The sequence below is a fragment of the Poecilia mexicana genome, unplaced genomic scaffold, assembly GCF_051168715.1.
Source record: "Poecilia mexicana isolate PSO_F unplaced genomic scaffold, ASM5116871v1 scaffold_5, whole genome shotgun sequence".
In the NCBI taxonomy this organism is placed as follows: Eukaryota; Metazoa; Chordata; class Actinopteri; order Cyprinodontiformes; family Poeciliidae; genus Poecilia; species Poecilia mexicana.
The window spans coordinates 9836164-9859377 of record NW_028263374.1 but is presented as its reverse complement, the minus strand read 5'-3'; the positions used below and the strand labels follow the sequence as shown (position 1 = coordinate 9859377).

Sequence of the window (23214 nt, the reverse complement as noted above, 5' to 3'; positions counted from 1 at the left end):
TTCTTGGGCACTTATTTCATTTTTTGGGGGGTTTCCTGAAGCTTTCAGAAGTTTCTGATGAGTTCAGTATGGGTTGATTTCAATACAATCTTACATGCAGCAGTATCCTTGCTGCTTTATGCAAATTGAATTCAAATCTGTTTATTTAGACAGCGCCAACTCACCACACATGTCGTTTCAAGGCACTTTATAATCAAAAAAGTTTTTTTATGTAATAAAACATTGACAGGAACAGTGTCTTTCTTGTGGGTAGCCACACATGACAAAAGATTTATTTCAATATTTCCTGTTTCCTTTTGTTAATTTTGCAATTCACATTTCGTCTGATCACACTTAAATAGCAACAAAGACCCAAAACCACCATGATGGTAAGATTTGTGGAAAAACAAGTATATGGCAATCTTTAAAGTGAAGACAGTTCTTCACAGTGAAATACAAGTATAGTACAAGTAGTTGATAATAGCATACACGGAGGGGGAGGAAAAAAGGTAGGCTAAATAAATAAGATTGCGCAAATATAAAATGAAGTAATTTTAGACGCGTGTCGTGTTCCAACATGCTGCACCTGATCCAGATCCGGAGACGATGAAGGTGTTTATGATCGACGCAGTCACAAACGCGTCAGTGCGTCTCGCTTGTTTTTACCTTCTTAATCAGGAAGAAGCGGGCATCAGAGAGAAAAGTGCCAGCAGGTACGTTTTCACCGCTGTTTTCTATAATTTATTCTCTTCAAGATTATATCTAGCTGTTGATTAAGCGCCTATAAAATGTAATACCGCTACTTGCTGAAGCTGAACAGTTCCTTGCAGCTGGACTGGTTCAACACGTTGAAGAAACTTGTGTCGTTTGGGTTATTCCTGTTCCCCGGAAGTCGAAACTTAAGTGAAACCCGCCCTGTAAAATAAACAACACGCAGGGCTTTACACGTCCATTTGAAACATGTAAAGACGCATTTGGTTACTGTTTCAATTTCCCTCCATAGTAGGTCACATTTAATGCAGCCTACACACACTGTCCTTTTAATTCTAGCAACTTTACTGCGGCTATTACTTTTGTGCTTAGTCATGTTTTATAATCGGTCACCATGACTTGTGTGCAAGATAGTGTTTACTTTAGACGACATAAAATTTTCATCTTTAAATTTGAGTTAATTTGGGAATAGATGCATTTAAAAAAAAACATTCAGGAGACAGTTTGCTATTTTTAAAAGAAGTTATATTAAAGTTTGCCTATAAATAAATACAGAAGACTTAGCTAGAGAGTGTAAAACAGCCCTAAGGAGCTGACACATCTAGAATAGCACTAGAGAGCATATGCATCAAGTCGAGCAATATTGCACAATTAATCGAGTTAGTCAGAGGGAGTAAAGGTCACCAGACACAAAGTAAATAAATTTTATGTCTATAAAGTTAAATAAACTGTTGTTACTGCCACCGGCAGTAACAACACTGTTATCATGCCTTTTAACATAAACATGATAATGTGTCCAAAATACAGAAATAGCATTGAAGGCAAAAAACAAAATTTGTCAACTAAAAGTAGTAAAAATTTAATCTGCAATCATGTAAAATCAATTAAGATGTAATGCTTTCTCGTAATGTTTGTCTAAGCGGTTGCTTCTTGAACAAATCCAAGAGTCCACAAAATGTAGATAAAAGGCCTGAGTGTAGGGACTACAGCTGCAAAGTCTCTGTTTCTGATTGATTTAGGGAAAACAGGCCCTGATCAGGCAGGACTTGTCTTTCCCAGAATTCTAGTGGATTCCGGTGGCATCATAAGGCTGAAGAAGGGCAGAAACATTGTGGTTTGTCGCCACTCCAGAACTTTGAACTGTTTTCCAGAGACCCGCAAAGGAATGACATGTAAAATATAGTCAAAAACTTTCAACAAGCTCCAAAATGCTAATCATGAGAGGAATACATAACCTAAGTCGTTATGTATGCTGAAAGACGAAAGATTTTTTTAAACTTGGGAAACCAACTCATTCAGAACATAATAAAAAAGTCAAGGTTTTCTGCTTGTTCAGCTGGATGTCATTTTATAACATCCTTGATTTTGGACATCTCAACAGTTTTTGGACTGGAACTTTGGAGATTTGTTTAGAAGACATATCAGTATGTAGTGAAATTACCTCAAGTGTCCTCAAGTACAGCTTGGCTCCAACATCGAGCCTGTGTGACATCTGTATGCCCCTCATGCCAGCCATATATCCAGTTAGACTAAAAGGTGTTGTGCATAACCATTAAATGAACTCCATCAAACTAAATCTAGTGCTGTTAATGTCATCTGTTGAATCTGTAGAGCCTGTGCCATGTTGGGTGACCTTTAATTAAACTTTGACTGACTGCCTAAATGCCCATGATACAACATCTAACTTATCATACCATCTCTGTTCTAGATGTGCCAGCTCCTTGCAGACCGAATCAATCACTTATACATCTTTGGTCGTGAGTAACAGATTTCACCCAAATTGAAATATTCCTTTTGACTCCTTATAGGGTCATATATTGTCAGTGAATTTGTAAATACTTTTTCTTTAATCTTCTGTCATGAAATTTAGATTTCCATTTATACATAGGCATGTGTTTGATTTAAACTTTGTATTTCCCTAAAGGTTTCCTGTCCCCACCATCATGTCTGTGTCTGAAAGAGTAAGCTTTTCTGCAAATAAGCTCACATGTCCCATATGCCTGCAGCTGTTCTCTGAGCCCATTTCTCTTCCCTGTGGTCACACCTATTGCTTTCTCTGCCTTAAGACCATGGAAGAAGGCCTTGACCAACACAGGTGCCCAGAATGTCAGGCTGAGTACCAGGGAACCGCTGCTCTTGTGAAAAACGTACAAATGTGCAAACTCATAGAGACCCACAAAGTCACTTCTGAGAAAGGTTTTGCCCCTGCAGACCTTCCTGCTGTCGTCCATGTAACATCCAAGATAATGTGTAATTCTGCTTTGGATGAGTCAGTTGGAGAAAGCCAATACCATGGAGAAGAAAACAAGACAAACAGAGGCTGTGAGACTGGCTCTGGACTCAGAGACATTCCCTTTAATCCGACAACAGCAAAAATCAGCAGCAAAGGCAAAACGGAAATGGATGAGCCCAAGTTTAAACTGGCATCTCAAGTCACAGAGTTACACATCAAACTAGAGATCGCAGAAGGTGTTCTGATGAGAGAAAAGGAGTGGGAGCTTCAGGTGACAACTTCTAATTCTCAGTTAAGAGAGAAAATATCCAGGTTGCTGGGGCAGATGAAGGACTCCCTGCAGAGCTACAGTGACCAGGTGATGCAGATGGTCGAGAAGGAGTTAGGCCCAGGTGAAGAAAGCCTCCGCGCTCGAGTCGGTCAAACGTCTGAGCTGGCGAAGCAGCTGAGGCACACTGTGCTTACAGCTGAATCCCTGCTGACCGAAGAGGATGAAAAAGCATTTAGCGATGAGCTTCAAAGTCTAAATGCCAACATTGCAGAGGCGCTAGAAAAACCACTGAGAGAGGACGAAGACTTTGTTGAAGCAAAGGTCAACTTTGCACATGTCTGTCCCAAACTGGAAGACATGAACACTGTCCTGAGGGAACAACTTGGAGAGACTCAGCGCTCCCTTCGAAACACCTTCAACCCTTCAGAGCTGACCTTTGACCCAGAAACAGCTCATCCTAATCTCATTCTGTCAGAGGACCTGAAAACGGTAACATTCAGCACCGTGAAGCGGTCCTACACGTCCTCACCTCAGAGGTTCACCAGCTTTTACCAGGTACTCAGCGCACAAAGCTTCTCGGAAGGCGAACACTGCTGGGAGGTGGAGCTCGAAGGTTCTCCATGGATCATCGGCATGTGCTACAGTGGGAAGCTGCCACGCAGTGGGATGCCATCCGCCCTGGAAAGCAGCCAGAGCTCCTGGTGTCTGATGTGGTTTGATAACCTGCTAACTGCTTTTGAGCAAGGTCACAGCGTGCCGCTAAAGAAAACCACAGTGTCCCGCAGGCTTGAGGTCAAGCTGAGCTTCAAGACGCACAGGTTGAGCTTCTACAACATCAGCCCCACCAGTGGGAAGACGCATATCTACACCTTTAAGGCCAATCTGAGTGAAGCGGTGCACCTTGCCTATAGGATGATGTCAGGACACCCCAAGGGCAGAGTCACAATTTGCTCATAAACAGAAGTTTTCAACATCGGCACAGAGGAGAAACAGCTAGGTGACTTTATCCACAAAAACAAAAGTTGAGAAAAGATTTCTGTAATTACATAATTAGAAGCTTTTCTAAGACTGATATGTGATATTATAGGGCTACTTTCACAATTGATCTTCCATCAATTTCAACAACCTTTTTGTGTGCACAACATGGTGTTTGCACCTTTTTTTTTATCTTATTGGAAACAATTTTTCAGCAAATTGGTGATATGTTTTTTGTCAGATGAAGGTGAAATGGCAGGATGTAATGTACCGAAAAGCATAAATATGGTACCAAAACATTTTGTGTAAATTAATTGGACCTCTGACCGCTCAGTCTTAGTCAAAGTTGCAGCTTTGACTTGTAACCAAAGATGACAGAGCCACTCTGGTACACTTGGGCCACATACCATAGCGAAGCTAACCACTGTTATTATCAGATTCTTTCGTGCCACATTCTCGAGACCCAGATATACTGCCACTGCAGTGATGAAGAATCATATTGTCATTTGTAAAAAGAAATCAGTAAGAAAAAGAAACAGATAAAGCAAAGTCATTTGGTATATAAATATATGTGACTGAGGATTTGATTGCTATGCAAGATTGTGAGATCCCTTCAGTTTACATAAATAATTTAGGAGTTGTTTTGTTGCTTATGTGTAGTGTTTTTAATGTATTTTAGCAATAAAAAAAACACAACCAAATTTTGCTTTGGTGTTGTTCCTTCATTTTCTTTTCTAATCAAAGTAGCACCTTATGGAGTTTTTTGTTTTCCCAATTACTATACCCTAAGAAATTAAATTTCCCTTTGGGATCAATAAAGTATTTTTGTTTTTGAATTTGAATTTAAACCGAGGGGCAGGCTTCCTAAGTATCTTTTCGGTAAATTGTAAGCAACACTTGGTATTCAAAGTATATCTTGTCTATATAATGGGTTTCACTTGGTGAATTTTGTAAATGGGATAATTCACTTTTCAATAATATTGCATTCAGGGGCGCTGCCAGGAACCTTGGGGCCCATGACAAAAAATTTAATTGGGGCCTCCCCACCTTCACACCTGCTGTTACAATATATTGAGTTTATCTGAACCAGAGTGGTATCATTGGATTTTTACTGCTAAAAACTATTTAAAAAACATGATGTGATTAATTTTGTAATTGACAGGGCCCCATTTTTTTTTATATTTCTGTGAAGAACAAAAAAAAACAACTTTTTTCTGGGGGGCCCCCTGTCGGTCAGGGGCCTTTGGAATTGTCCTGACTTTTCCCCCCATACTGCGCCCCTGCCTATACATAATATATTTATGTGTATAAGTGTATATACACACACACACACACACACACACACACACACACACACACACACACACACACACACACACACACACACACACACACACACACAAAACAGAACAGAACCGGCTTCTTTGTCAGGTTGTTGAGCTTTTTTAGGTCCCTGGTTCTCATGCTGCTGCCCCAACAGATGATGGCTGAAGAGATGATGATTTCAACGACATATAAAAGAACTGCAGCAGGTTTTGGACTTTGTAAGGTTTCGCTTCCTTACAAAGTCCAGTCCATTTTCTTCTGAAACTGTACATTTCAAGAGAAAACAAAAGCGCTAGGTCCATAAAGCTTGAAGTTGAGAAGTCGTTTGACGAGAACTTAGGCAAGTGTTTGCTAAATGCTCAATTTTCCATGCAAGATATGTCATATTATTTTAAACAAACTAAATAAATCAGGCTTTAGTTTTTTTTTTTTGTTTGGTTGTTAGTTTTTTGTCATCTGGTGTTTATAAGCAGCATGTATCACCTTAAAACGGTTGCTAGGTAACATTCAAACAGGGCATCCATATCCTAGATTCTTTTGTGTTTAGTTCTGTTCTGTGTGTTCTCTCTGTCTTGGGAAAACAGAGCGTCTCCAGTCAGAGGCTTCTTCAGATTCGCTGTAATGCAGACCTCTACAGGAGATCTTTCCTGCCAACAGCCATCGCAATCTAATAACTCTTTGAAGAATCTGAATTAATGAGTTACAGCATTTAATTTCCCTTTGGGGTCAATAAAGTATTTTTGAATTTGAATTCTGTATTTTTAAATGGCTGATTAATATCACAAAATTTGAAATACCTTTAAACATTGAGTTCTTAGATAAGTTGAAAAGAAGGTGTCATGAATGTAGAGAAGGAGCACAGAGAAGGAATAAATTTAAACTATTCCTTTCATTATAAATATGCGGTAAAATTAGATTTTTAGTAAACAAATTGAATGAATTCCAAGAGCTAAAAAGGGCCCAGCCTTTTTTAGGAATGCAGTTAGTTGTCCCTCAATAGAGCGGTGTGTTAGTACCCATAGAAAATGAAGTTCTCCGAGTAACATGGGATATTTTATTTACTTATTTATTTCATACAAGTTCAAATAAAAAACATCAGAATAAGAAAATCTCTAAATCCTTCAAAAATGGCCGCCTTCCAATTTCTTTTAGGGCATGGCTCCAGAAGACTTATTTCTTTTCTTGGAGGAATCTGCGTACCAAATTCCATACGTCCATGTTAAAGTTGCGGTATGTAATGCTCCTGATTGCAATTTACTGAATATAGCTGTAAATAGCTCAATATTTCAGTATCTCGCGAGACTACCTATAGAAATGTACATAAATTGGGTCTACTTCATTTTCTGTAACTAGCGCGCGAGTCGGAAAAATAATGCAGGGCTCCTGTAATATAGTATATATGAAACTTTGTTATATTAGTTTGTATTGATTAATGTATATTTTCCTTAAAGATAAAAAAAAAATCCAAAGAGCCGTGCATTTTTGTGAGCTGACATTTTGAAACAGAGTGCAGAGACCCCGCCCGCACAACTCACAGGCGACTGCGCTGACGCTAAAATGATGCCGAGCTCCCGTCAACTTGTCAGGTGACCGAACGGGAAATTTGGTCAAGGAAAGTGCTCAGGAGACGCAGCTATGTCTCGGATAAATGATCGATGTCTCGAATGTTTACAGGGGATGCAACATCGGATCTAGCTTATGTTGGAATCAGATATCTGACTGCGACATTTTGGAGAGATTACGTGCTTTAAATCGAGTCTTCTGAAGGGGTAAGCTGCGACTGTTTACAATTTGGAGCGCTCGTTCTGTGTCAGCGTACGAAAACACTGACTGTAGTTTCACGCTTGTTTTCATCCCGACGTTGAGCTGTCGGCTTTTGAGCAGTGTTAACAAATGTTGAGTAAAAGGTGAAAACACAATTCTCATATTCGACGTGTTTGTCTCAAACGAGGAAGATAATTTATTTCTCTAACAGCGTCTTCCGAAAGCTAGCAGCAAGCTACATGTAGCAGTTGTAGCTGACGCCTGAAATTCCCCTTTAACAGAAACCACCTTGATAGTCCACATACAGCACTCTGACGCAGGTCTGTATAATAATTAGCAGCTCAATTACAGCTTAAGTTTATTTGTATAGCACATTTAAGCAACAATGTAAAGTGCCACCAACTTGAGACAACTCCAGCCGCTATTCTCTTCCTTTCCAGTCCGACCTCTTTCCTTTAGTATTGTTTTATTGTCAGGATATGTGGACTATTGTAACCTGAGTCACTCCCAACTGTCGAGTGGGTGTTAGTTAATGCTAAAGGGATTACTGTAGTTGCTGCTTCAAAATTAACACTGCTCCTGGCCGGTTAAAGACCTGTTACATAATCACTTTTTATTGCAGCAGCATAATTCTACATTAAAAACTGTAGTGGGGGAAAAATCTGTCTTTTATTTCAGTATATATTCACTGTAGAAAAAAAAAGATCCACGTTGAGGAAAGAATTGGAACTACTAAAAGTTTCATCAAACCAATGCAACAAAACTAATCTGAGTTTCTAGGACTTAGTTATTAGTCCACAACTTGTGTTTGCCTGGGTATAAATGTGAGAAATGACACGGGGGTGGTCTCTTAGAAATAGACTGAAGGAGAACTAATGTCTCCATTATGTGTAGCTTAGTTTATGTGTTTAGGCCGGATGGCTGGGGAGGATTAGAAATGGTACTCTTACTGTAACCGTTTGCTTTGAAGAAATTAAGGTTGAGCTTATTAATGATGGAGGTAGGTGATTAATAATAATGGGCCACCGTGAATGATGTGAGAGACCACTAATGTATGTGTGAAAACTAGAAATATGTCATTGATCAGGAGTTTCGCATCACAGAGGAAGCAAGCTGGGAGATCAGACTTTTCTCCAGCAGAAACAATTTGTACTGTAAACTGTAAAGCTGACCTGTCAGCAAATTTGTAGTAAGGACAAGGCAGAAATCTTGGTTGCTAATCTGAAAACGGTAATGTGAGACAGCTAAGATATTTGCAAAATAAAGGACTAATCTGTAGTAAAGGACGTCATGTCTGCGGTTTAATATGGTGGATTCTAAATGTAAATTTAAATCAGAATTTCAGCAGGATTAGGATCTAAAACCTGTTGCCAAATCATCACAGAGCTGGGTTCACCTGACATAAAATCAGCCATCTTCTATGGCCGTTGCATTTCCCAGAGCAAAATCCTAAAAAGAAAACAGTGAAGTGATCTGAAGAGAACTTAAAAGAGCAACTGCGACTCTACATAATCTCGAGAGATTGTAGAAGAGGCGACAAAGTTCTGTGCTATTAGTGAAAGTGGGTTGAAGCACGAGTGGTAGGGTAATCAGAAATTTGTTTAAAAACAATTATTTCTTAACATGGAATATTTCCCGCAGTAAATAAATACACACACATTTAAAAGTTGGATTTAAAAAAAAACATTTTCCATATAAAATTATGCTACTGCAATAACATTTTTAATTTATATCAAGGCTTTTTCCACAGAATTTGACAGTACCTACAGGAGTTTGAGATCTTTGGGAAAGCCCTTATGTTGACATGAGAGTTTGATCTGAGTGACATTCCCACGTTTAGAAAACGAAAGATTCAAACCATCCTTTTACAAAGTCCATTTCTCATTGAGCAGCCAGACGGGAGTTCACTGGACCGAGTCACACGTTTTGTTTTTTCCTCTCTTTTTTTTCCTCCTCTAGGAGCTGACAACATGCTAGCCACGGTGACTGCCATGGTTACATTGGCTCAGTACAATGACACGGTGTCACCTACACCTCTGGAGAACACATCTGTATTCCCAACTGAAGGTCAAGCCAACATCACCAAGCCTCACAAATGCCTACAAGTCCTATACGAAGATATCGGAGACTCCAGGTACCGTGGAGGACGGCCGATTTTTAAAACTCTCGATTGTGTAAGATAGCATCTCACTTTCCCGTTTCTGCCTTAGGGTGCGCTTCTGGGACATCTTGCTGCTGGTGCCAAATGTGGCCTTTTTCATATTCTTGATGTGGAAGCTTCCCTCGGCGAGGGCAAAAATTCGACTCACTTCCAGCCCTATTTTTGTCACCTTCTACTTGCTGGTAGGCGAAAAAACATTTCCGCTGCGGCATGGTTTGTGAAATTTCTGTGACCTTAACGTGATGCATGTCCCTGTTGTTGGAGATGCACTGATCAAGCTTTACTTTTAATCTCAACTCCCAGTTTGCGTTGAAGTCTGACCTGTTGATTCTAATTTTGCCCAGTTTGAGAGAAAGAGAGAGAGAGATATTCTGCAAATGTTTTTGTTATTTGAATTTTCTTCTTAAGTCAAGCAATATAATTGCAAATTAATCCCTATGTATGTATCCAATCACATGGCTAACCTTGGTGTGATTTTGATTAAAATCAGATAATAGTGGAAGGAATTATATGATGCAAATATAGACATCAGATTATAGGTTTTGATATCATTTTTCAGTATTAGCCCCTTAAGACTATTGCAACTACAATTCCAGACTGTAGAGTTGTGTAAGATGGCACCTTACACAACTCTAGCTGTAGAGATAGTAGCTGTAGAGTTGCCGGTTGATTCTTCTGGTGTCTCCTTTGTCAGCCCTAACCCATAAAAAGTGCCACTTTTAGCCAAAGTAAGGTTCAAACATATATCTGCTGTTACATTATGTTCTTCCTTTAACTGTATTTGCTCTTTGATTTGCCTGTCCGCTAACAACCAGTGCCACACTAAGCAGAATGTTCCAGCTGTGGCGGAAACAATAATAGAAGGACAGACAGCTCTACATGTTATCAGCTAAACTTTGGTCTATGTGTTCTCCCGGAAATGGGCTGTGTGTGTTGTATAATATAGTGTGTACTGTGTTTCTCAGGTCTTTGTCGTCGCAGCAGTTGGAATCACTCGCGCTATTGTTTCCATGACTGTCAGCGCATCCAGTGCAGCCACCATTGTGGACAAAGTAAGAGAAAAAAAAATAAAAAGCATGAATGGAACTGTACTTTTTGGCGGGAGGGGTCCGCGGGGGGATCGTGAGCACCACTAAGAATCCCGACCAGCTTTCTTGTTTAAGAAAAACCAAAACCTGTTCATAAAAATGTACTTACTCGTAGGGTATCAGTTTATTTCTCTTGCTAATTATGTACTGTTGGATAAATAATCTTGAGAATTTAATATAAATATACATTCATTTCATTTTTCAAGTTATTTCCATTGATTCTGATCCACATTTGGGCCATTTGAGTCTTTTTGAGACATCACAACTCCTGATTATGCCAAAGTAACCCCTGGTTCATGGATATGATTTATTGGAGTCATGCAACCCAAATTTATTACAATAAATCGTGAATGCGTTTTCCAAAATTGCTGTGTATTGTCAGCTAACAGAGCGGGCTCAAAACATCTCCAAGGTGGGTATGAATTGATGCATGGACATTGTGAAACTTCGGCAACTGGCTCCAACTCTAATGTCCTTTTTCACAGGCATTACATGTTTGGTTAAAGGGTGGAGTTTGTTTGTTCCTTTCATAATCAGACGTTGAAATTTCCAAGTTTCCCACTGGGAAAAATTAGAAGATCTTGTGGCAAAATGTGAATAGTACTTCACACAGACAATGTGCAATAAAGTACAGAATTCCATTTTCAAATTAAATTGTAATCTTACACTTAGTTGTGTTTGAAATATTTGGAGATCATCTTGCGCAAAATTTCTTTTTGGAATGTTATTTTATTTTTGTAAAACTTAACTATTAACTCAGTTTAGGCCCTGGAAAAATATTAGTATAATTCTTATTTTGTTTTTAAAGATAAACATAACCTTCAGATTTTGCCGTTTTTTTAAGCCTGTTCAGAGCCGTGTTTGTCACAATAGACTCGTGCTTACCCTAAACAAGCGTGAATAATACTCTTTCTGTTTACATGTAAACTTCTAATTTGTTTGAAAGAAGTGGGGAAATTTACTAAGTAAAAGATACTATTTTTTTCTAATTAGGGAACCGTAGGAAAATCTTTAATTAATAACTCAGAGGAGATGGTTTGTGCAGCTGCTTGTATGTGGGCTTTCATGTATGAACGGAAATGCTGGGCTTGCATTCCACACATGCCAGAGAGATTCGTACTGATTTGCTGGAACGGTTGTTCTCACGACACGCCGTCATGGCTGCCGCGATTGGGGCCTTTTTTGACTCCGTAGACCTGTGAGAGCACGCCTGTGTTGTGGGTACAGGAAAACATGTTGGACAACGTCTGATCTGCTTTGCTGCTGTGGTATCTGACGATGTCTGCTGCTTCTTTAGGTGCTGTGGGAAATCACCCGCTTCTTCCTGCTTGCCATTGAGCTCAGCGTCGTCATCCTGGGACTTGCCTTTGGTCAGTTTGCTCCGTTTGTTTCAGTTCTCTTTTTCTGCATTCTCGAAACAGCGTGGTGTATTTTCTCTCCTTGTAGCCACTGGAATGACTGCTGTTGTCTCTTATTGTGGCTGTGAATATAACTAATGTGCTTTTGTTCTCAGGCCACTTAGAGAGCAAGTCTAGCATAAAGCGTGTGTTGGCCATTACGGCAGTGTTGGCATTGGCATACTCTATTACACAGGTAATTACAAGTGACAGGATATCAAATGTTATTGGTAAAAGTCAAAAAAGTAACAAATAAAAATTAATTGATGTGTTATTGTAGGGAACATTAGAGATACTGTATCCAGACAGTCATCTGTCCGCCGAGGACTTTAACATCTACGGTCATGGAGGACGGCACTTCTGGTTAGCCAGTTCCTGCTTCTTCTTCTTGGTGAGTACATTTTTCTCTTGCATCAACGGCGTTCCAAGAAACATACCAAAAGTTTATGCATAAGCAGTCTCATTGTTTTTTTTTTTTTTTGTTTTTTTTTAGGTTTACTCTCTGATTGTTGTCCTTCCTAAAACCCCAGTGAGAGAGAGGATATCACTGCCATGTAAGTCTTGGATTTAAACATTTGAAAGGCTAAAAAAATAGTTAATTAATTAGCTGGTGGCATTTTATTTGTTTTGGGATTTGATTTATAATATAAGGAAACTACAAATCCCAACATGCATGAAAGCAAATCAGCTCTGTCGAAATGAATGTATCCCCAGATTTCCCTGCAAACCTACAAAATGTCACTATATCAGCAGCATCTAACTGTCATAAAAAGACAAAGTAATTAATGACAGAGGTCTCCTTGAAACGAGATGAGTTGTCTTTTCTAATATTGATTTTAAACAAAAAGTAAAAGCAACAGCTGTCAGTTTAAAGAAACACGTGTGCAAAAGAGGTTGTATTCGTTTTAGTTTCACTTCACTAAAAATAAAAAAGAAAGAAAGAGAAAGATCAATTCAGTAAGTGCCTCTCTTAGAGACCTGGAAAAATGTAAATTTCTTGGGTTAAAAAAAAAAAAAGTGAAAACGCAACTCACACAGACAGATTGTTGCTGGATGTACCCCCCCGTTCACAAGGCTGTTTTGTTTTTCATGCTCCTTTGTTTTCCTTCCTTCGTCCAGCCAAAAGGAGTTTCTACGTGTACGCAGCCATCCTGTCCTTGCTGAACTTTGTTCAGGGTTTGGGCAGCGCTCTGCTGTGTGCTGGGATTATAGAAGGACTTTGGTTAGTATTTTCTCCTTCGCTGCATGTGAATATATCATCACTGTTCTCGTGATGCGAAACATTATTATTTAAGTCGCATTTGTCTTGTATTTTTTGTTTGACCGAGATGAACTTGCTCATAAATGACTTTAATTGCTACTATTTGTTTTACCAGTAAGAGTAAAATGTTGGTTTTGATTTATCTTGTAATCTCATTATTCTGTGTAGCTTTTACTAAAACTGCTCACTGTTTGTCTTCTTTGAACCAGCTGCGTGGACGTCACCACCTTCCTGTATTTTTCTGCCTTTGCTCCACTCATTTATATCACATTCCTCAAAGGATTCTTTGGGTATGTAATTATATGCAAATTACGTGGAACCATATACAATTTCACAACTTGATTCTCAAAACAGAAGACTGTAAAATGTACTTAAATCTTATGACTTAGCAGGTTGTCAGTTAAAGTCATGTATATTAGAGATAAATTGAGAAAGTCGTTGTAATTGGAGAAATGAAAACAATGTTGTTGGGAAATCTTAAATCCTTAGAAGATATCAGCTGATTTTGACTAAAATCAAAATCAGCTGTTTAAAACTTCACTAGAAATATCGGAGGAACGTTGACTTTTAAAAATATGTGATTTTAAAACACCCATTTCTTTCTATGTGACAAAGCTTTTTTTTTTTTTTTTTTTTTTTTTTTTGCCGCTCTGTTCGCAGATCGGAGCCGAAGATCCTGTTCTCCTACAAATCACAGGTGGACGAGCCGGACGAAAGCGACGTCCACCTTCCTCCGACCATCGCCGCGACCCTCGGCCGCAAGGACTTCACCGACCAGGGCCTGTACTACTCTTCCACCCAGATCGATGGGGCTGGTCCAGGCGGCACTCGCGTGGTCGGAGCGTACCTGGATGACGTGGCGTCGGGACCCTATGGGTCGAACAGCATCGAAGCCGACCGTTGGAGACCTATCAATGTGTGAGAGGATTCATGGCCACACAGCTGAAGTACGGTGTGGATGAAAAGTGTTTGGCAGGACGGAGATCAGAGGAGTGTTGCTGAGCCAGTTGCCTGGACAACAAGAAACTATGATCTTGGCCTTTCTTTGATGCCAGAACAGTTGAAACAAACGGACACTTAAACGGAGACTGCTGCTCATCTGTTTGTGAAGGACGCTTGATTTGTGACACTGTTGCCGGAGTGCTCTGCTGCTGTCACTCCACGCCGCCGAGGTTGCTCTCTTTATTGATTCTGCTCTGCAGGCCCTTCGATGTTAGTGCTTATCAACTTGTCTCAGCACATTTATTCTAACTCCAGCACTAAATATCAAGTCCTCTGTTCTTATTTATGCAGTTTGAAGCCAGTTTTAGATGCCCGATTCTGCTAAATCCAACGTGTGATTTAGTGACGCGACACTTGTGCGTTCTTGCCGAAAGGTTTGAGGCCCAACATATGAAGGAGTTCGTGTGCTGTTTTATACTTTTAAGAGTTGTGGCTGAGATAGTTGGCCGTTCTGTTTTTGAGCACAAGCATTTAGTTGTGCGTTGGTCATCCAGTATATTGGCTTTCCTAAGTAAAACAGAAAACGATAAACTACATAACAACTCCTAAACACAAGCGTTAAAAGCGTCGGCGACACGGTACCAATCCTGAAAAGAAATTGTATTTCCCTGAGAATCTTTGCATACTTTGATTGTGTTCATACTTTATCATTTCTGCCTTTGCTTTATATTTTTTTTATACAAGGTAAAAAAAAAAAAACAGAAAAACATTCCTGCCTCTTCATAGACACCTGTGAGCTTTGTAGATGCCGTAAGAAAATCATCATGAGCGATCTACATAGCAAGGCTGCTTCTGCTCGTTCACAAACCTTCTTATGTGTTCTTCCTTTCATTTTCTTTGCAGAACTTGTATTGTGTCTTTGAACAAGAGGCTACTACTGCAGCTTATTTGGTGTGTTAATTCAGGACCAGCTGTTGTGAGACCAGAAATGATATTGCTCAGTCTTAACGTATTTAAGATAGTGTTAGAAAAGTCTTGTGATATAATTAGAGCTTTTGATTTCCAGCGAGCAATGAGAAATTATAATGCAGGGAATCTGAGGAACTTTCTAGTTTTCCTTTTTAAGGGGGAAAAAATAGTTCAGTTCATTGCCCATATATTTAAAAGTAAAGTCTTATAACTTTTTTCCTTGAATACCTTGTATTCAGATCACATCACATACATACCAGCTGTGGAATATAATTCAAAATTTCCCCCAAAAGCGCAGTGTTTCCTATGGATGACTTGCATATTTAACTTTTTAGTTTCATTTGGTTGTGATTTGTATCCAGAAAGTATTGAGTTATTTAAAAAAAAAAAAACTTCGTAGAGTAACAACACAGTACAGAAAGTATGTTTTCGAAAGTATTTGTTTGACTTTGGAATATGTGATGTACAATTACAATTGCTGCTGAATGATGTTAACAAGCTTGGGAGAAAAGTTTTTTTTTTTTTTTCTTTCTTGACTTTAAAGGGTGCATTATGAAGAAACAATATTCTTTTTAGACACCAAATCTTTCATAGTGAAGTTTTGCAGGTGGTGCTTTAATTACAGTGTGTTGGCCATTCCATGTGCTGCAAAATAAACTCTGGACTTTTTCCTCTATTGTGTTCATTTTTGCATTCAAGTCTTCTAAAGAATGAAAATCTGAGTGTTACTCCATTCTGGTAACTGGAACTCTATGCACACATGCTCAAAGAAACTAGTGGTGTATTTTTCACAAACAAATGTACACTGATGATAAGAACCAGAGAATTTAAGTATAGATATCCTCTGCTGCATTTAGCAAAATTACTTGAATAAGTATACTGAAGGGGAAATAAATTCTGCTTTATATATTTTTGGACTTATGACATAACCTGCCTGCAATTTGAGCTGTTCAGTTGGCTTTGGTCGTCATTATGGTGACTGAGTGAATTTTGACAGATTCCAGCATGGATTTTTTATTTATTTATTTTTTTTGCTTTGTTTTTTTTTTAGGTTTACTTGTCCAAGCCAGAAATTGACTCTGAAAACTCCAATCTATGTGGGATATCTCCATAGACGGCAAAGCTGAAGGAAATGATTGTGAGGGCAGTGATTATTGTCAGAATTTCATATGTTATTAATCTATTTACATTTAAGGTTTTCCATGCTTCTGACTGGTTTTCATTCATATTTGCCACTGCATAAATGAGCAAATGCAATTATCTAATTGTGATTTGAAATAGTTAGATGATTTGTCTGTACACTCACTACCTTAGCTTCTCTAAAAAGCTTTTCTCTTTCTGATGTTAATTGGAACAACACTGTAGGCTCAGACATGTAAAGCTCATGGTTTTTGTTTTTTTGGAAGACGTAGTGGGTGTTGCAGTAGTTCTGTACAAGGAGAAAAATGTTTGCACTTGAAAATTGTTTTAATACAAAACTTAAATCACACAATATGGATTCTACGTTGACTTGAAATCTCAGATCATTCAGTCTGTCAATGCCTTCTTGTATTGAGGGCCTAAAGCTTCACTATAAATTATTAGTAAATATTGGTATGTGTAACAATTTAAATGACAGTAATATAATAAGAAAATAATATAGTTATAATATATCAGTAACATTTAAGACATAGCTAAATGTTTCAATATGTAGTTAAATATTTAAATGTTATAATCAAGAATATAGCTTAATTTTTTTATGCGTTAATGTCACAATTATTTCAGTATTTATTTATTTCTACAACAGTTCATCATGAAATATTTTAAAGTCACTATGCGTCGTAAAACAAATTTCATTGTCTGATTGATTAAATTGTGTAGCTGCTCGAATCGTAGACCTGTCAGCTAGTAGAGTTATCCTTGCACTACGACTTTACCACGCTGGGTTATACAAATAAAGAAAATACAAAAAAAATAAAAAAATCACCATGGTGTTTCATTTTATAAGTTCCAAACGTTATGTTAAGTATGTCTGACCAGCTTTAAATGTAAGCTTTAAAAGTTGTCAACCTACAACTCCCATTATGCTTTGCAGCACTTCTTAAGCTACTCCCACTCCATTGGATGCGAATTATTTCCTGTAACCAATGAGCTTTGAGGATACTGGAACTCCGAAATGACCTTTATTGGAGTATTTTGACAAGTAGTTGCCGTGGCGCCGACTCCGGCTGTCGTGTCATTAATGTCTACCTGCTGTTACAACTGTTAATAAGCGAGGTCGTAATATTTAATTTTATCCCGTGGAGACGGGCGGCTGTCCACTCAGGATGGGAGGAAATGGGAGCAAAGCGAGGACTGTATCTTTCAGGCTGGACGAACACGAGAAGGTCACAGTAGTTGAAGGAGTGAAGGTATTTAATTAGCTGGTGGTATAGCCAGTCGATTTTAAGCAATTAGACATGGCAATTGATGCTAATATTATTGTGGAGGTATTGAGGCTGAGGTTGGTCCTTGCTATGAAAGCCAGATTGGTTCATGGTGTTTCCTAAATGAACTAGGATTATACTATCTTTTCGTCTATATAACGCACGTTTAACTTTTATACTGAATTAAAATCAGATATGTCCGTAGCTAGTAACATGGACGTTTAAAGCCTGTGTTAGTGTTAGCTTGTATGCTATATCAGCTAAGTTAACTGTTAGGGGGCGAAATAACTCTTCCATGACTACCAATAAACACAGTGGGGGAAACTAAGCGCATTCTTGCTTCTTTTATGAGGGAAGGTAGCAATCAGGTGTCTCTATTTAAATGTACTTCATTATTTAGCACAACACTAAGGCAGAATGATATTAGCAATGACTCTAGCGAAGCATTTGCAGCCCACAATCCTGTAAAGTGTTTACTATCAGAAAGAGTGACTCCCTGTACATAGGTAGAAGTCTTGATATTCAATTATCTGGAGAATACAGGTGGATTTCAACACATTACAATGGTGAAAACACATCAAGCTCCTTTATGGAGACTATTTTTTCTGTCCAGCAGTTTTGATCATCAAATGGGACAACCTTTTTAAAATCAGGAGTCTTTGCACTTTAGTGATCTGAAGCACGCAGGTGTGTGTGAAGCTGCAAACAGTAATTTTGTGTTTACGCTTATAAAATTAAAAATAAAATGGGATTTAAAAAAAAAAGTTAATTTTACTATCTTAAACTGATCTCCAAAGGAAAAAGATAACATGTCTTGTCTACATGAATAACTAGTGGAATAATTGTCAAGGAGCAGGATTAGGAACTGGTCTACTGTTCGTCTTGATGAGACAATAATAACATTTGTCATAACGGAGCTCACGTTCTTATGTTATCTTTCTGGTCCAGCTTACTGATAATGTCCTCCGGCGGATGAGGGAGTCTCCTGGTTCGGAAAGAGCTTGGCCTTTGCCACCTGCTGCAGACAGTCAGAAGACATCACCAAGTATGTCCTAACTGTGACATTTCTTGTATCACGCATTTTCTATGCTGTCGTTGTTCAGAAGGTTACCTGGAAAAGGGAAGATAATGTGTGATTGTTTGTCGTATCTGGATTGTGTTGAAAAATGTAGAACACACCAAACATATATGAAGAATCTATAGACTTGCCTCAGTACGTTTATGAGAACATGTTATTGAAATATAAAGAAAATATTAATGTGCTTATGTTTGTTTAAAGTGTTATTTAGAATATACCATCTGGTTCAGGTTTAAACTGAGTGTCTTATTCTCTTCTGTAAACTGTTAATACCCATCTATAATATCATTGTTAATGTTGATATTTACTTTTTGATGTTTAGGTTCAAAATCTGCAGAAGCATCATCTTCACAGACACAGGAAGAGATGCGTAAAAAGTAGGTGTTAGGTTTGTTTCTTTCAAAATGTCAGGTTCACTACATTGGTTTGTTTGTTGTGGTTTACAGTGTAATATTCATTTTTGCACCTTGACTTGACATTTACGATATTATGTAAAATACCCACGATCTTAGTTTCTGTGACGCTTAAGATTTCAAAACACAAGAAGTATAATCAAAAAGTAGTTTCCCCCTCCAATGGAGTTCTTCAATTTTTTTTGTTCTTTATGAAATAAATTTCAACATCAGAAAAAGGTCATTCAAGAGGCAGTTTTCAAATGATGAACAGAAATGACATCCAGTGACTTCCAAGGCCAAAACCACAAACAGTTTATTTAGCACACAGTACAATCTGAAGTTTACAAAAAAATAAAAAAATGAACATCTTTGTAATCCCCAATACTTTGGGGAAAATATTGTGTGGACTGATGAGATAAAAGTGGGACTTTATGGAAAGTTTGGTGCATCATGTTACTTCTGATGTAAAGGTATTTCAGTAAAGGATTGGCTATCAGCAGTAGCGTGATGGGATAGAGCTGCTGCTTCTATATTAGGACAATCTCAGGGGGCTATATTTGGACGTCAGATTGGGGTTGAGCATAATTGCCAGCGCACTCGAGTTTTGCTGCGGGAAAATTATATAAAGCACACGGACCAATAGGGTCTTAAGCATCAGAGAAACTAAGATCATGGGTATTTTACATGACCTGTGAGTTGTGAGGTCAAGTTTTCCAGTCAGAACTTATTTTGACAATTGTAGATATTTAATTTGACGAGAATTAAGTCTTAAATAGGATTGCCTACTTTTTAAGGATGTGAAAGTAGGCAGATGTTGTTTTAAATAAAAAGCTAAAATACCTATTTAAACTACTCTCTATTTCCCTTTATTTAACCTTAGATGTTTCCAAATAATTTTGTCAATGTTATTAGGGCCATTGTGGAGGCTCTGATGAACTACTCCTGGCTTTGGAGCTGCTGGTTGCAGACCTTAACCTCTGGCATGTCTCTTGTAGTTGAAGATACTGCCCCCCTCAGGCTGCTGCAGAAACAGCAGTGGCTGCAGGATGATGTGATGAAGGCAGCTGTTGCACAAATATCACCTCTCTCACCTTTCTGATCTTAGTGAAAATTTCCGTTTGGTTAAAGTGATGCAAAACAAACAGGAAACAATTTAAGTTATAAAGAGAAACACAAAAACTTAAATGGATGTCTTGCTTCTCGTCTGAGAGAGAATAATTTTTGCCACCCCATTGCCATCATTGCGAAGAAGTTAAATACCTATTCGAGGATGATAGCTTGTTTTCTGAGAGGACTCTCCATGGATTATCAAAGGTTAACATCTCATATCTTTTCCCGACGTTAGCTATGAGCGTCAACAGGCTCTGGTGCAGGAGCAGCTGGCCAAGCTCAACCTGAGGGAGAGAGAGACTTCAGCCATCAAAGACATGGATAAGAGCAGCTCTCCTGGCTACGTAGGAAAATGGAGAACCCACGAAGAGCCTGAAAACAGCAAGTTACTGGTGAGTGACGCTGTCTGGTTCTTTGGATCTCGCTTGTACGTTAATTTCAAATGACGCTTTAATGCAAATAAAGCATAACTCGCTGAACAGTCTCGACAAATAAATCTTTCTTCTCTTGTTTTGATGAAATTGAATATTATGAACTTTATGCCATGCTGCCAATGCTTCCAGCTCTAATAGAAACTTAAATCTGCTCAAAATTCTCAATGATGCAATAGAATTAGAAATTCAGCACTCCTAAAAGATATTTTTGCACTGTTTCTGTCAGGACCACTTAGTCCGCCTGTATGCATGTCGAGAGTAATTGACAAGGTCTCGGGTTGCAGAGTACAATAATGTTTAGATGCCTCAGTTGTTGACGATGCCTACATTTGACAGGTTTGAGCAGCAGCAGTCTGCTTGTGTGTATTTGTGCGAGCTTTACTGTGTTAAGGTGTGAAGCAGAATTGTGTCTGAGCGTCCAAGTGAAAGGAAGTGGAAGCTTTTTTTTTTGCGTTAAGGTGATAATAGGTTATGAAGCAGATGCCTATAAAGTGTGTGAAAGGTCTAGAGAGCATGAGGTGCGGAGTGTTTATGTGACCCCACTCCACCTTTTTATTTGCACCTTTTTCTTCTGTCTCACCGGTGCTTTTTGCTCGCTCTCGCCTTTAAAAAAAAAAAACCTGTTTCCGTCCGAACAGATTCATTCTGCCCACCTTGATTTGTCCCTTTTGCTTAAAATGAAGCCTCAGTTCATCCATCCAAACAATGGAGCCAAACCAGGCAGAAGCCACTCCTTAGTTTATAAATGAAAAACTCTTTCTTTTTTTTTTCTCTTATCTTGTAACGATTTTTCAGGAAATTGTTAGAAGTCTGATTTACAAGCTTCCACAGCTTCAAATTTCACTGCTCAGCAGGTGAGCGTCCCTGTCGTTTTCAGCACTTCCTAGCAACATCGACACAGCTGGAAGCTCAAAAACACGCTTCACTTTTCCTGTATATCTTAAAACAAAGCTTTTTAAGGTGGTTGGAAGCGCTTTATTTATGTGAGTGGAAGCCGGATGAGCGCCTGAAATCATACGTTCGCTCACACACTCTAATGTGGCACCATCACAATTATACACACGAGTGCATACAGAGCAACCCCCTCACCCTTGTGTGTGCATGTGTGTGTGTGTGTGTGTGTGTTTCATCACATCCACTCTGGGCTTCCCAGCATGCAGGCTGCGTGTCACCGTTGGGGTGATGAGGAGGTTAGGGAAGTGTGAAGGCTATACCTGTCGAAGAGATGAGCGGCTGGCCGCCATGCCTCGGGCTGCCTGTCACAAACGCTCAAATTAGCCATTTACCTCCGACATTCACTGCTGAGATACATCGTGTGTGTGTGTGTGTGTGTGTGTGTGTGCGTGTGTGTGTGTGTGTGTGCGTCTTTGTCGGTAGCTGTCATTGCATGTGCATTAGATACCTGTGTGTGTGTGTAAATAGGAGGAGTGTGTGTGTGTCTTGTTGCAAAGAGTTCATAGACGGGTCAGTCATACCCTTTTCTGTGATGTCATGTTTTTGATTTTTTTGGTGAAAAATTCAGCAGACTTCAGTTGAACGTGTTTTTTTTTTTCCTGCTCGTTTCTTTGATGTTTTAATATGCACGCAGCTGTCTGTAATTTGCTTGTGTTTTTCTGATTGCTAACATGCAGACAAACGTCTCTAACAGCAGTACGCCACCAAGCTTTTCTTTCTCCTGCTCCACTTACTGACTAAAAACACTGTTGGTGTGGAGAAATCGGTTTGTCTGAAACGCCACTAGTTGTTTTCTTATTAATGTGCAGGAAGGCTCCTCGTGTGCAACAGTTTACACTGCCTTGCATGGCTGCTCGTTGCACTTGATATTTATCACACTTCAGCACATTACAACCACAAACGTGAGTGTAATTTTTGGGATGTTATTTGTTTAATCATCTCAAACCAGCAAATAATCATAAAGTAGAGGGAAAACTATACACAGTTTTATGTATTTTCCGAATCAGTCCTCAGTAGAGCCACATTTTTCTGCGATTACAGCCGCAAGTCTTTTGGGGTATGTCTCCGCCCGCTTTGTGCATCTAAAGGCTGAATTTTCTACTTACATCTGTTGATATTTATAGATGCTTTCATGGAACTACGTGTAACAAATTATCCAAACTTTATCAGAAAAATCACAAAAAACGTTATTTTTTTTTGTATTGTAATCAGTTGTCTGTTTAGCTGCCTGTCAAGCAGGCCAGTTAACAAGTTCATAGATATTACTTTAAAGGAATATCTATAAGTTCATATCGATCATAGAAATAAATATCTGTGATATTTGAAGACATTTCTTCAAATAAATATATACGAAAGATGATGAATTGTTTCTGTTTGATAAGTTTTCTTTCCTCTTGAATTCTTTTCAAACCAAGGAACTATTGTGGTTTATTATTTGACTTCTGAATCTTTGTTCCTACATTTATGTTAGCTGACTTCCAAAGTATAGAACTTGAGTTTTTCCACAATGCCATTCTGTCTTGTTTAGGTCTATATTTGGCTGCTAAACCTTGAGTGAAGATGTGGAGAAAATAGAAAGTTCCATTAACACCTCCTGTTCTCTCCTTTGTTGCATCTCCTGTGTTTCTTTCTCTCCTCCCTGTCTGTTCTCTTCACCTCGGGGGGTGTCATTCCTGCCGCAGGCAAAATGTAATTAGTATGCCCAGGTATTCAGTGCTAAACATCTCACACACACATGCACACACACACGCGCATCGAGTT

The 23214-nt window shown here is 38.8% G+C and overlaps 3 protein-coding genes across 5 annotated transcripts in view; all 3 read left to right on the top strand.

Moving 5' to 3' along the window:
- Positions 1–593: 593 nt before the first annotated feature.
- trim107 (tripartite motif containing 107) lies at positions 594–4870 on the top strand. Its single transcript, XM_014981164.2, has 3 exons — positions 594–692; positions 2399–2447; positions 2615–4870. Exon 3 carries the CDS (start codon positions 2634–2636, stop codon positions 4149–4151), a length of 1518 nt encoding a protein of 505 aa, XP_014836650.2. The 5' UTR covers positions 594–692; positions 2399–2447; positions 2615–2633; the 3' UTR covers positions 4152–4870.
- A 2191-nt stretch (positions 4871–7061) lies between these two features.
- On the top strand, positions 7062–15753 carry tpra1 (transmembrane protein, adipocyte asscociated 1). The gene is made up of 11 exons (XM_014981165.2): positions 7062–7264; positions 9219–9393; positions 9470–9602; positions 10386–10472; positions 11806–11878; positions 12022–12101; positions 12186–12296; positions 12399–12459; positions 13025–13127; positions 13376–13456; positions 13827–15753. The coding sequence occupies exons 2-11, from the start codon at positions 9230–9232 to the stop codon at positions 14086–14088; spliced, it is 1155 nt and encodes a 384-aa protein (XP_014836651.2). The 5' UTR covers positions 7062–7264; positions 9219–9229; the 3' UTR covers positions 14089–15753.
- A 1463-nt stretch (positions 15754–17216) lies between these two features.
- Positions 17217–23214, top strand: part of chchd6b (coiled-coil-helix-coiled-coil-helix domain containing 6b) — a 65800-nt gene continuing 59802 nt past the window's right edge. The window contains exons 1-4 of one of the 3 annotated variants that reach the window (XM_088005488.1): positions 17217–17467; positions 18431–18527; positions 18883–18937; positions 20301–20457. In XM_088005488.1, coding sequence (XP_087861614.1) covers positions 17384–17467; positions 18431–18527; positions 18883–18937; positions 20301–20457 — 393 coding nt within the window. In that variant the 5' untranslated portion in view covers positions 17217–17383. The remainder of the gene's footprint in view (positions 17468–18430; positions 18528–18882; positions 18938–20300; positions 20458–23214) is intronic. The other 2 variants (XM_088005490.1, XM_088005489.1) reach the window with 2 other exon arrangements.